Raw genomic sequence first — 13084 nt, forward strand, 5'->3', positions numbered from 1 at the left:
CAGGCGGTGCAGCGCCGGGTCTAGCGCATGCCCAACAGCGCAACACATTGGCCCGGTCGGTCAGCTTGGGAAGCATGGCATCAGGCATCTCAGGATACAGTGATGAGAACATTTTCGATCGGAAAAATCCTAGCGGAACCACAGAAGGAGGCCTACAGACCTTGGATGAAGAAGAAGGTCCATCCCATTCACGTCCGGGGTCATCTTACCAAAGGTATCAGCAACAGCAGCAGCAGCAGCAGCAGCAGCAACAACAACAACAATCAGAGCAGCGCCCTCATCAGGAGTCTCATCCCGATGATGCTTCTGGACCAATGACACCACGGGCGAAACCCCAAGACACCGGATTTCCTACGGACACGGTCCTTGCGGAACGTGTCAAAGATGTTCAGGTGCCCAGCGCATTCGTGAAGCAGTTCCGGGAGGATTATGGTAGCCGTGGATTGTCGCCTGAAAAGCGGACGAGCGCCACGCCTGCCTTTGCCCGGAGCGGCCGCACCATGACGCTCAAAGAGCAGAGCAGCACCATTGACCGTCTTTCCAAGGAGAACTTTGACCTCAAGATGCGGATTCACTTCCTCAATGAAGCACTGAATCGACGCTCTGAGGAGGGCATCAAGGAGATGATCTCGGAGAATGTTGAATTGAAATCGGACAAGCTGAAGCTGCAGAAGGATAATCAAAGCTTGAAGCGCAAGTTGCGCGATCTCGAAAAACAGCTGAAAGACCAGCAGTCCGACAAGGAGTCGATGCTGAACCATGACCCCGAAGGTTCGGACGAGGAAGATCGTGATCCCGCGCAGGATGAGGAGATTCTTTTCCTGCGCGAGCGGGCAGAAACGTATGAACTGGAAATCGAGCGACTCCGTTCGGAAAGCATTGCCCGCGAAAGTGAGAAGAGACGACTGGCGGAGATGGTAAAATCCCTTAGTGACGGGCGACCCATGGGATCGGATGTTGGGGCCCGGGAGGAGAGGGTGAGTACTGGATTAGCCCCTTGTGCATTCCCGACGCTGATTGTTTGTTGCCGCAGGATATGTGGAAAGACATGTTGGAGGCCGAGACGGCGGCTCGCGAGCAGGCAGAAGAGGAAAATAAGCGGCTGCGCGAGGAGGCCCTGCGTTTGAAGAATGAGATGAACTTCCCCGTCGTCGCCGCGCGAGTTGGGCAACGCGACAGAATTGGCTCGATGGCTTCGTACTCTGCCGCGTCCGAACGAGATTTCAGCCGCGACCCCCATACTGCTAGCTCATCCAGCTCGACGCTGGTGATGGAGTTGGAACTGCTGAAGCAAGAGAACGCGGAGCTGAGGAAGGAGGTGAGCGCTCAGACCTCGATGCTCACGTCCCGGAACCGGGAGAAGGAGCGGTTATACCAGGAGATTGAAGAGCTCAAACTTGGTCAACGCCGGGATGGGACTCGATCGGTTGCCGGCGACAGCATTTTCGATCGCTCGGCGTCCCGGGCACATGGTCGACCCTCTTCGCGCGCCAGCGATGGCACGGGTCAATCCCCGAGCGACGATGCCGAACGCGAAGACCTTGAAACGCGCGTAGGCCAGCTGCGCGACCAGGTGTCGGCTTTGAAGCTCGAAAACCAATCCATCCGGGAGCAGCTGGACGAAGCCAACCAGGACTATGACTCGCTGGACAAGGCATATCAGGCCGACGTCGATGAGGCAGAAGAAGAGATATCGAACCTTCAACAAATGGTACAAAATCTCCGACAGGAGCGCGACCAGTCGTTACAGATAGCCGAAGAGCGCGACGAAGCATTTCAAAATATCCGCGCAGAAGCTCAGGAGGAGCTAGACGCCATGAGTGAAGCTCTGGAGCAGAAGGTAGAAGAGTGTCAGCGATTGAGCGAAGAAGTGCGTGTTCAGGACGAAAACCTTCGGGCACTCCAGGCGGAGATGCGCTCAGCCAGCGAGGGCATTATTCGGCTTGAGGAAGATGCACAGAACAATCTCCAGCGGTACAAGGCCGTCCAGCAGGAACTGGAGGATTGCAACCGAGAGATGGAGTCGCTGGAGAAGGATCTCTATGAGGCCAACACCAAAGTCCAGCGGCTCACCGTGCAAATTGAGTCGAGTCAGAATGAGATTGCGTTCCTCCGGGAGGAGCAAGACGGCGACAAAATCAAGATCGGAGATCTTGAATCAGAGCTCAAGTCCTACCAGCTAAGCCTGCAAAGCGAGCGCGACAAGACACGCGAACTCGAAGAACGCTTGGCGGAGGAACGGCACCAGCGTGAGGTTGTGGGCAGCAAAGAGAAGCAAGAGGTGCAGCGCATTGTCAACGAGCTGAACCGGGAGGCAACCACCGCCAAGGAGGAGAACCGCAAACTTAGGAAGAACCTGTCGGCGCAGGAGATTGAAGCCGCCACCTGGAAGGAGCGGTTGCTGGACTTGGAGAACAATCTACGTGAGACGCTGGGCGATCTGACTGGCAGTCGCTCTAGTCTAATTTCCAACATCATGAAGCTGCAGAAGGAGTTGGAATCGACAGCCTTGGAGCTCGAAAGCACGCGAGCCAAGCTGGACGACAAGGAGTCGCTTCTGCGCAATCGCGATGCTCTGCTGGAGAGTCATGGGCTGGAATCGCGCAAGCTGGCCGAGCTGCTCGACCGCGAGCGCCATGCCCGCCGTGCTGACAAGCAGTCGTTCGAGCAAGCTCTTAAATCCCACCACCAGGCCTCGCGCACCATTACGCAGAACAACTCGCGCATCTCGGAGCTGGAGAATGCGCGTAATCAGGATCGCAAGCGCTTCACGACTTTGGAGCAGCAGTTCCGCGACCAGCTGAGCGAGCGCAACGTGATGCTCCTGAACATCTGGAAACGCCTGTCAGCCATGTGCGGACCGGACTGGGCGCATTCGAACAGTTTGATCAACGGCAATCTCCCCAGCCAGGAGGTCATTGGCAACATCCTCTTCTGGCCCGGGTTCAGCCGCAACCTTCTGCTCGCTGTCAAGACCGTCGAAAGCGTGATCTCGGGCTTCAAGTCGCGCATCAAGGGTGTGGAACGGGACCTGACCAAACAGTACCAGATGCTGGAGCATACCTTCAGTCTGCGTGTCAAGAAGCTTGACCGCCTTGAGGAGTCCATGATGAACATGCGCGCACAACAGCACAGCCGGAACCAGTCCGGGATGTCACCCGAAATGGCGAAGCTCCGGGGTGAGAACCGACTCTTGAAGGCCGAGCTGAACCTGCTTCAGTCGCATTCGCGCAGCCGGGGACCCGCCTCTGCAGCTGTCTCCGCCGCCGCCGTCGGCATTGGATCCAACTCCCCGCGGTCACCGACGCGTGCGCTCAGCCTAGACCCTGGAGCCGATGCAGAACCAGGCTCTTTGATCCGTCATCATTCAGCAGTAGAGAAGCCTACCCCGTCGCGCGGTCTGTCACGGAGCGCCACCACTGGCATCCCCCAGCCCTCGCATTCGTCCTCGACGACTTCGACGGCGACACTCGCCAACGATGGACCAGGGGCGCTAGTGCAAGGTTCTCGCTCCCGACACATGTCCGCTGATCCGGGGAGCAATGAGAAGTGGATTCAGCGCTTGCATGAGCTGGAGAAGCGATTGAAGGCCGAACGGGAGGCCCGCCTTCTGGACCGAAGCGGCGCACGGCGGCGGCTGGAAGAGCGCGATGCGGAGAACCAGCGACTCCGCGCGCAGCTCGAGCGACAGCGTGTGCGCAAAGAGCTATCCGCGGGCACCTCGACCGATGAGGACGTGCGCGAGCATGGTCAACGGCGGCTCGAGGGGTCAGACCCGGGCATGAGTGACGGATACGATCGGCGTCGGGATGATGAGATGAGCTCGAGTGAAGGCGAGGGCATTTACGTTGACATTGAGGTTTGAGCCTAGCCTTGGGGGATGAAAGGACGGTCGTGGAGACGGTCGTGGGCCATGGTCGTTGGGCATATTGGGCGTTCCAGGGCAAGGCTTGCGTGTGCTATTCTTTTGAAGGATGTTCTAGTCCACCTTGTGTTCATAAGGGCTCTTTTGATGTTCTTATTATTGCATGTATCATATACCCTTCGGTTCATTCTTCGGTTCGTCTTCTTTCTTGGACATTTGCCGTGTGGGCATTGTGCATTGAACGCGTTGGTTAAGCCAGATAGCAATGGCACCGAGACACATGTACATAAACATGCAGGATGATTGTTTTGATTTTGGGCACAGCTAGCCGTAGGCTGCGTCTTCATCCGAAGTAATACAACAGTCTAGCAAGTAGGATATACACATCACGTCACACACATCATCACATCATAAAGATCCACCCACTACCGCAACGACACCTTCAAAGAGAAATCCACAATGCCGGTTCCCTGATGAATCGAGCTCGTCGACAAGATATCCACATCCGGACAAGCATAACGGGCAGCATTCGCCTCATTCAACCCACCACTAACCTCAATCAAGAACGCCTTCCCCTTCCCAGCCCACCCAGTCTTCAACTTCCGTGCCGCATCCCTGACCCCCTCCGGCGTGAAATTATCCAACATAATCACATCCGCGCCCGCCTCAATGGCCGCATCCGCCTCCTCCAAACTCCGACACTCGACCTCGACCTTCGTCGCGAAACCCCCGGCCGCCTTCGCCGCCTGCACGGCCCTCGGAATAGCCCGCACAATCGACCCCTCCTCCACAGCCGCCTTATCCCCGCCATCTTTCGCCGCCGAGTTATTCGCACACGCCCACACATGATTATCCTTCAACATGGTCATGGCGCTGAGATCATGTCGGTGAGGGTCCGCCCCGCCAACGAGAATACCGTATTTCTCGACGACTCGGAAGCCCGGGGTCGTTTTGCGCGTGCCGGCTAATGTGCCGGGCCAGTTGTGGCTGCGGAGGATGGATACTAGGGTGGAGGTCTTGGTTGCGATGCCGGAGCAGCGCGCGAGGATGTTAAGGGCGACGCGCTCGCCGAGTAGGATTTTGCGGATCGGACCGGTGACGGTCGCGCAGTGGGTTATAGGGACTATGGGGGTGGTTTCGGTGATGTGCCATGTTACTCTGGTTTCTTTAGTATGGAGGGTTTTTGGTGATTGGAGAGGGGGGGAGGGGGAGGGGGACGTACGAGCATCCAAGTTGGGAAAAGACTTCGTCGAAAAAGGGGACGCCTGCGAGGATGCCCTAGTTGTAACATATTGTGTTAGTATGGGTGTCTTTCTTTCTATAGATTGGGGGTGGTTACCTCGCTCTTTCCTAGTAACCGCGCCTCGCCTTCGGATTCCCCCACTACGAAGCCGCCATAGTCAAAGCTGGGACAGTCTTCTTCGAGCCAGTCGGCGATGAGACGCTTGTAGTTGCCTGGGAGAAGATGACGAAGGTCACCGTATTGGGATGCCATTGTTGGATGTAGTGATGCAGTTGTATATGTTGGTTGGGGTTGAAGGGTGTGTAGACTGATGATGGATATATGGAAGCTGGAGGATGAAACCGAACCCCACGCGGGGCACCTCGGAGTTTCGGAGCGTTGGATCGGGACCCTCCGGGTTGGGTTCGTGTCTCATGGTCATGTGATTTGTATACACAGGGAGTTAATCTTCATATTTAGGTATTGTGTATAGTGACAATTAACGATGGATGATACTTTACTGTAAATAATTATACGCTTTACATGATTCAAGGTGAAACTCGTCTTGTACCAGATACTCACAACCACATTAATAATGGGTGGAAGTATACTCCCGTCATTGGCATCCCCGAATGCAGCAGGCAAAGTAAGTATGAATACGAACACGAAGTCGACGACACATCCAACCCATGGACCAACTACCAGTGATACGTAACCTGTCTACTAAGCACAGCTACCGTGGCTAGACTGGGCCTTGCCATCGATCCGAGCACATAAAGTCTCAGAAGTCGTCGTGTTTACTGGACGGAAGGATTCAAGCTTTGACACGACAACCGGGGAGCTACAAAAATGTAAACATCTACTCAGCCTCCGCGATGGGTGTTGGCAATTTCCCTAGTAGGTTATAAATACGTTAATGCTGGCGTCATTATCTGACATCACTCGCAACCCCCTGTGGGCTCTGTTTAAACATTCTACTAAGATTAGTTTGCGACACGATGGATGTGCACTGCCTTGTTTGGTCTTGGGTGAACTACAGGCAGCACAATTTTAACGTATGGGGGTACACGGTACTTAGTTCAACCAGGGGGGAAAGGGCTGGGGGGTATTGGCAACAATGGTAAGGTATAGCTGTTATGAATGTATTACTGACAGTAAGTAAGTAAGTAAGTATTAGAGTAATAATAACACAGGGATAACTTCCAACATATGAAGCTGCTCTGGATAATAAGTAGTAAGAGCTACAACCCAACATAAGCAAACAAACAGTACTAACTATGAGTTAACTAGTTAGCTACCTATGTCAAAAAGAAATATGCACACAACTCAGCACCTGATCACCTTATGCAACTTGCTGCATGTGACACCAATGCATTTCATCTCATTCCATCCCACACACACACACACACCACACAACCCCCGACCTACTCCCTCCCACCTGCAAAGGCCATCATAAATCATTACTAGTTACTCCAGAACGTGAGGGGAATGCGCGGGGTAATTAGTAGTTAGAAAGGGGCTACTTTGTACATACTAACTGGACAAGGATGCCCGCAGCTCAACCCCCAGCTATTTTTCGAAGAAAGTGGTACAAACCCGTCACACAGACCAGCCACCTGGTTGCTTTTAATCTGTACCCATCCATAACTGAATATGTATCTGTACATGCATGGATATAAGGGGGTACGGAACAGATGATCATCACCTTTTCTCACCTGCTATCTCATGCATCTGATCGTGTGATAGTATTTATATTTTAGTGTTAGTGTGTTGAGCTGTGCTTGGCTTATTGTGTTGTGTTGTCTCTGCGCACGGTGTGGGTGTGGCCGGATATAGGACTCCAATTTGGGGTATGCTTCTACATATAAAAAAGGGGATGGGGTATGCAGGGGGTTTGATCTTGAAAAAATTGGAGAAATCTTTCAATATTATAATACTTTACTGGTGAGATCAAATTGACGAACAGATTATGGATACTCTCTCTCCTCCACTGGAGTTGAAGTAGTCAGTCAGTGCATGGCGTGGATGGTCAACTACAAAGTAATCACAGCATTCGTCCACACCAACACTAAATCCAGCATAAACTTATTCCTCCCTATAATTTTGCATTATATGGATATCCCCCCCCCTCCCCCTTCTAGCCCATAAACAACAATGATCACCATGCCAAGCTTCACCGGAAATCTGCTGTCGGTGCCCGAGAGCGAGAGAGAGCCCTGGTATTCTTACAGTATACGAAACATACCGTTCTGTTTTAATACTGTAAATAACCGATACATATACATACAGTATTTACCGGGTTTCGAAAGAAATCCGATACATGATGTAACTATGCATAAATTATGCATCCTGTTTAGGTCCTCATGAAATACTAACTCTACCCTAAGATATCGACCTGGAAACATAGATCGGACCTACGGTATATGAACCTTATACTATACACGCATACACAGTATAACATACTGATTCACCAAGGTTGACGCTCCCCCTAAACTTCTCCAGAGTTATTTCCGGTATCTTCATACCTACCGATAATCGAAACTTCATAACTGACCTGATTGATTACTGTGTACATCAAACGCTAGAACCCAATAGCGGGATTCCAGAAACGCTTGGCAGTAATCAGGAACCACCATTTCCCATGATGAGTGAATTTCCAGATGATCCCACTCAATACTATACCTCCAACCACCACAATTCAGTAGTATACTGTTTGATTCTTTCCCTGCATGGCTTGCTTGGCTCAAACTCAAGCTGCCGCCCCAATGCTGATTAATGCAACATCATCATTAGTAACCCCAGCCAGCCAGCCAGCCATGGAAACTTCCAGTCCGGGACGGAGACTTTTTTTTTACTTCTTCACTAGTGAGTCAAAGTACGTAGTAGACACACGGAGACTTTTCTTGTTAGAAACTAACTAACTAACTCATTAACTAACTAGTGTACGCACACGGAGAAGAAAGAACCACTGCGGATATTGCGGATATAACGGTCCAATCCAGGTGTCTCTATACCCGCAACCCACCTAGTTTTTTTTTTTTTCCTTGTCTTGACAAGGCTCGATCTGGTAATGTGTGTGGATCTCCACATGCAAACATCCACCCACCTGAGGCTTTTTCACTCCCATGCTGTTTGCTTCTGCTTCAGGTGGATCACCACCACCCCCGTTTCGTTTCAATCTGGACTTTGCTCGCTGCTCTGTAGACCCGCTTCGGATACATATCACGGGTGATAAGGGTAAATCGGCACGTCGTGATCATGTGATGCCATGGATAATCGGATGATTGCCAAGACATTTTACAGATCCAGGGAAAAAAAAATAATAATCGTCAAAAATTTTCTGGCTAGTAGCGGAATTAAAAGACGGAGAATTCCGTAGTCTAGATAGATAGATGTCCCTGCCCTCGGCGATGTACGTCCATGCCCATGCCGAGCCTAGGCACATAATAATCTCTCTCCACCGATCGGCCGTTCTTTGATTCACCATGGCATGACTCTTTCCCGGCAGTTTACCTCGGGTTCTCGTTGTAATTTTGGCTCTGTTTTGGTCTACTCCCTCCAGGCCTTATACACAATTGTGCTACCGTACTTCTTCCCCTTCGGGAGAATGACCGTGTGCCGCCATCCGGGCTCATTGACCGCATTGACAAACCGACTGGGTTCGATGCAGAACCCCGCAAATGGGCCCCGACTCGGTTTCCCGTCTGTCTCGGGTACGTCGATGCCTTGGCCCGTGTAGAATTGGAAGGCCGGCTCCGTGCTGTGCACTTGCAGGTGCAGACGCGTGTCTGGGTGCTGGAACTCGGCCAGTAGGCGGAGGGGCTCACCCCGTGTATCGAGGGGAACGCGGGACAGGTCGCGGTCCATAATGAAGACGTCGTCGAATTGGTTCTGCGGGCCGAAGGTGAATTCCTTGGTGACTTCGCTGGGGTAGGGCTCAATGGGGCCCAATGGGATGCCATTCTCTAAGGGTAGGTAGTCCTGTGTTGATAGTTTGGTGATGGTGCCTTCGGTGGTTGGGCCACCGTTGAGGTTGAAGTAGCTGTTTGAGATAATCAGTATCCTATCGCTCCAGTGATTTAGATTAAATGTGACAGACACACCTGTGGTTGGTCAAATTAACAACTGTCTCTTTGCACTCGTCGCCCACCAACTCAGCCTCGTATTCAATCTTCAGCACGGATGTAGTCTTGCCGTTCTCCACCTCCTCACTGGTGGTATAGTAGACCCTCAATTCTACTGTACCTGGGTATCCTGCCTCCCCATCACGACTCAGGTACGTATACAGCAGCGTAGTCTTTCCATCGCGGTTCAACACCGTCGGACCATCGAATTCGCAGCGACCCCATCCACGACTACCTCCGTGCAGCGCATTCGGAGGATCGTTCAGTTCGAGTTGATACTGCTGTCCATTGAGAGATTGAATAACACCGTCCTTGATGCGGTTAGCGACGCGTCCAATGTTCGCGCCGAACCAGGGTGAGTTGTGCTTCTCGTAGGCTTCTTTCGTGGTGAATCCCTGAACGATGTTTTGTCCGTCCACGTTGAATTCCTGGACGATGGCGCCGAGGGAGAGGAACTTGGCAGAGGTTTTGTCGCCCATTGTGACTGGCTATGCTGAATTTTTGCTTCCTTTCCTTTCTTTTCAGTAATGCAGACGTGTCTAGTGAGGGGCAATTGGAACTTTTAGAGAGCAAGGAGTAAGAAAGCAGTCGATATATGAAGAGGGGTGGTCACTCACTTTCCGCCCGCTACCCCGCAATTCTGCTCCAACTGGAGGAAAGCAACCAATACGGGTGGCTCACGCTGGAGAGCTTACGTCCTTTCAACCACTAGGATTGGTGCGACGATAAGGTAGATAGTCCCTTCTTCCTTGGAGGTTCATTTAAACTCGGTTAAATTTTCCAGGATCTCCATGCCTGAATGCCATTTTGCGCCTTGTTCTGTCTCATATTAGGCTAAACCGCACTTCGTAGCATGTGGTGAATTTGCCTAATCGGGTAATCTTCCGGATGGCTTGTGCCTCAGGCAGAAAGATGCCCATGTCAGTGTAGTTCGATCATTGCTGTGTCATGGCTTAAAAATGGACATGGCTTGAATTGTGGCTGGTCGGAGCTTCCATTCCATCGTATTAATAGTTTAATGCTTTGTACTATGGTTGTGTTCTAGACATGATTGAACTAGTCCCTTGGCCTGACTACCTGCCATTCCTTCCGGCGGGATACTGCTTACGCTATAAGAGGAAGAGCGTGGGATGGTTAGAGAGTGAATTAGTCGCGGCATCCCACTTCCTCATTCCCGCCCATTACACAAGGAATATTCGAGGTCCTATCGAGGTCCTACATCTAGCAAGAAATGGAGAGGGGGCTATCATCCAGCCCAGTAGACTACAGTGCACGCTCTCTTCCCCATCGCCGAAAGGGTCCCCGCAGAAATGATGGATATCTGACACAAAATGACTCATTCGGAAGGGCTTGCGAGATCCAACAAGTCTGACCGTTGAACGGCTGCAGGGACCAAGTTCCTAAATCCTTAATACTACAACTTAAGTTGATGGTTACTTAATAGTAAAGGTAGTCAAGTGCATAGGTGGAATTGCGTTACGAAATGGATCAAGACAAACAAGACAGGGAGACAAACCGTAAATAACCGTATGTCATGTCATACCATAACATACTGCCAACTAGTGCCGGATGACAATACGCCAAGTCCGAAACGTGGAGTTAAGGCGAACAACCGCTCCGAAGCTGACAAGAAGCTCCATCAGTCAAATCGAACTTACGGTCACTCAACTAATCAATTCAGACTGTAACTAACTGAAACCTCGGGTCGGTCTCCGCGGAGCTTGGGGCTTCCGTGCCGATTCCGTAAGCCGCTGATTCAGCGCTTTTAACCCAAGTGTGGAAGCGAAAACGAAATACTTCTTATTAGTCTGCAATCACAAGAAAACAAAGTATTGGAATAAGATAGGATAGTGTGAACCAAGTTTCATCTATAGTTGAGGCGATCGTTTCTTGGGTTCAACCCCTGAGAGTATTTTACTTACTGTGGCAATCATGCTCTTGCCACCTGGATAGCCCTATCTTGTACGGAGGTAATAGTAGCTCTTTGCTTTTTGATAATCCCGTCCCTACATACGGTAGTTGACTAGCACTTCGACCTAGCCACGGCAATTGAAGTAGATGCTACAATGCTTTTACTAGGCATTCATTTGCTCCCATACTTGCATTCGCAACTTGGCCGAATGGCATATGGACTATGGCATATGACCTCGTAAGAAGCACAGCACAAGAAATCGCGCGGCCCCCGGGGATCGCAAGAACCGTTGCATCGGCATTCGGCATTGCTAGAATGGACCCCTTATGTAGATAGATACTACACAGCACTGAGAAGTACCGGGAACCCCTATATCATGCATTGATAGACGGCCAAAGCAACGACATACCCGGGCCCCATGGCCATTAGAGTAACTCCGAGAGTTGTTCTCCGTAAGTCACTGAGTACTTTGTGCCAATAGGACAAGCACGAAAAGTCGTTTTTGTCGAAATCCTGATCTCAGCATGAGTTCAGGATTATAAATCCGTCGATCGGGCTGCCAGTCCTCAGCATGGTATAGTGGCTGAGCGGTCTAACCCCATATCAAAATGTCCACTTGACAACAACATTACCACACCCTGATGTGAGCGCTGCATGCAGATGTTCTGGGGAAGTGTGTGTTGGTGGCCCGCGATGACTACTGACTAGTCCACAGTAACTACTTAGTGGTAATGCAGTGACCTACTGACGGGCCCCCGGGGGTGCATTACCCGTTTGGGTGTCACTGGCCTTCCCAGTATTTGGATGATTATTGCCAGACAAGACAATTGCTTTGGAGTCTTGAAAGGGGGGCTGACTGGAGCCCATCCTTGCCCTACTCCGTAAACACATTGCAGTTAACCCTCACAGTCCAGTCCCTTCGGGAAGAGGGAACAGGAAATGGGGTTCTCCATTTTGGGGAACCAGTATCCATCACCTGGATCAGGAAGACGGAACGGAATTAGGGAGATGGGGACCGTGAAGAAAAGAACCTCGAGGAAAAGAGACAAAAAAAGAAGAAAAAAAAAAAAATCTTAAAAATCGTAGTCCTATACACGTGGAACAACAGGAGATGGACAGCTTCCATTGCCAGTAGAAAACCGCGTCGAATCCTCCGTAATCCGGAGGGAAATCAAGGTTCAGTCCCTTCCTGGCAAAGAGTGGGCGCATTCCGATGGGAACTCGGATGTCGAACCAGGTAAGCGATGCTGGTTACTCACTGGCACTGACACACGGTCGGGAGGTCGGCATTTCGGCCTGTGTGCTGGTCCGCCCGTGGCTGACCAGCAGAATCCACTCACTGTCTATCCACACAGCCAGATGAGGCAAAGACTCCATGGAAGGAAAGAAGAAACGGAAATCAAAGAGAGAAACGAACAGGAAAAGGCAGCAAAGAAACAAAAAAAACCTCTCTCTACCCCTTCCCAGTTCCCACTCTCTTACTCCCTCCCCACCAGCGGGTGTGTGGGCTGGGCTGGGCTCCGTTGTGCCAGACCCAAACATCAAATTGGGCTCCGTCGTATCGAGGGTGGAGACTTTTGGACCCTCTTCGTTTTCTCATGGGGGATCCATCGGCCAGGAAGGACTGGTTGTTCATGAATTTCTTGTTCAGCGATTAGGTACCCCCCGGCCCTCTTGACCATCACAGGGAATATTGTTGCAGGAGGGCAGTAGGGTTCACTCGACGTGTCACGATCTACCTCGTATCCCCATCGATGGCGCGTGAGTGGTCCAGCCAGTCTAGATGTGGCCGGAGATAAGCTAAAGCTGTCACCGGCCTTTAGAATTTGATTATCCATGACGTCCTCCATCACCGCATTAGTCACTCGTGGGAGGTTGGAACGTCATCTGGGCTTAACGAGCAGCAAAAAAAGGTTCCTGGCCTCGGCAGTCGGTCTCCGTTGGCCGATACGCCCTGCGCC

At 51.5% G+C, this 13084-nt stretch overlaps 5 protein-coding genes across 5 annotated transcripts; 1 reads left to right on the forward strand and 4 right to left on the reverse strand.

Annotated features, from left to right (window-relative positions):
* Positions 1 to 4077: 4077 nt before the first annotated feature.
* BDQ94DRAFT_111726 (nicotinate-nucleotide diphosphorylase (carboxylating)) lies at positions 4078 to 5540 on the reverse strand. The gene is made up of 3 exons (XM_026763578.1): positions 5205 to 5540; positions 5088 to 5143; positions 4078 to 5023 (listed from the first exon to the last, which is right to left on the reverse strand). Exons 1-3 carry the CDS (start codon positions 5358 to 5360, stop codon positions 4291 to 4293), a joined length of 945 nt encoding a protein of 314 aa, XP_026620675.1. The 5' UTR covers positions 5361 to 5540; the 3' UTR covers positions 4078 to 4290.
* An 89-nt stretch (positions 5541 to 5629) lies between these two features.
* BDQ94DRAFT_153616 (uncharacterized protein) lies at positions 5630 to 6557 on the reverse strand. Its single transcript, XM_026768161.1, has 2 exons — positions 6421 to 6557; positions 5630 to 6362 (listed from the first exon to the last, which is right to left on the reverse strand). Exon 2 carries the CDS (start codon positions 6340 to 6342, stop codon positions 6121 to 6123), a length of 222 nt encoding a protein of 73 aa, XP_026620676.1. The 5' UTR covers positions 6343 to 6362; positions 6421 to 6557; the 3' UTR covers positions 5630 to 6120.
* Positions 6558 to 7635: 1078 nt separating this feature from the next.
* BDQ94DRAFT_111868 (uncharacterized protein) lies at positions 7636 to 8464 on the forward strand. Its single transcript, XM_026763579.1, has 2 exons — positions 7636 to 7952; positions 8029 to 8464. Exons 1-2 carry the CDS (start codon positions 7817 to 7819, stop codon positions 8289 to 8291), a joined length of 399 nt encoding a protein of 132 aa, XP_026620677.1. The 5' UTR covers positions 7636 to 7816; the 3' UTR covers positions 8292 to 8464.
* Positions 8323 to 10028, reverse strand: BDQ94DRAFT_111880 (galactose mutarotase-like domain-containing protein). Its single transcript, XM_026763580.1, has 3 exons — positions 9829 to 10028; positions 9191 to 9719; positions 8323 to 9129 (listed from the first exon to the last, which is right to left on the reverse strand). The coding sequence occupies exons 2-3, from the start codon at positions 9688 to 9690 to the stop codon at positions 8637 to 8639; spliced, it is 993 nt and encodes a 330-aa protein (XP_026620678.1). The 5' UTR covers positions 9691 to 9719; positions 9829 to 10028; the 3' UTR covers positions 8323 to 8636.
* A 329-nt stretch (positions 10029 to 10357) lies between these two features.
* Positions 10358 to 12973, reverse strand: BDQ94DRAFT_163461 (uncharacterized protein; the record flags this gene model as incomplete). Its single annotated transcript, XM_026769741.1, has 13 exons — positions 10358 to 10426; positions 10486 to 10611; positions 10755 to 10845; positions 10911 to 11010; positions 11134 to 11217; positions 11311 to 11462; positions 11533 to 11636; positions 11756 to 11823; positions 11894 to 11979; positions 12087 to 12154; positions 12393 to 12494; positions 12606 to 12707; positions 12803 to 12973. The coding sequence occupies 13 exons, from the start codon at positions 12971 to 12973 to the stop codon at positions 10358 to 10360; spliced, it is 1323 nt and encodes a 440-aa protein (XP_026620679.1).
* Positions 12974 to 13084: the final 111 nt, after the last annotated feature.

Source organism: Aspergillus welwitschiae, assembly GCF_003344945.1.
Source record: "Aspergillus welwitschiae strain CBS 139.54b unplaced genomic scaffold BDQ94scaffold_55, whole genome shotgun sequence".
Classification (NCBI taxonomy): Eukaryota; Fungi; Ascomycota; class Eurotiomycetes; order Eurotiales; family Aspergillaceae; genus Aspergillus; species Aspergillus welwitschiae.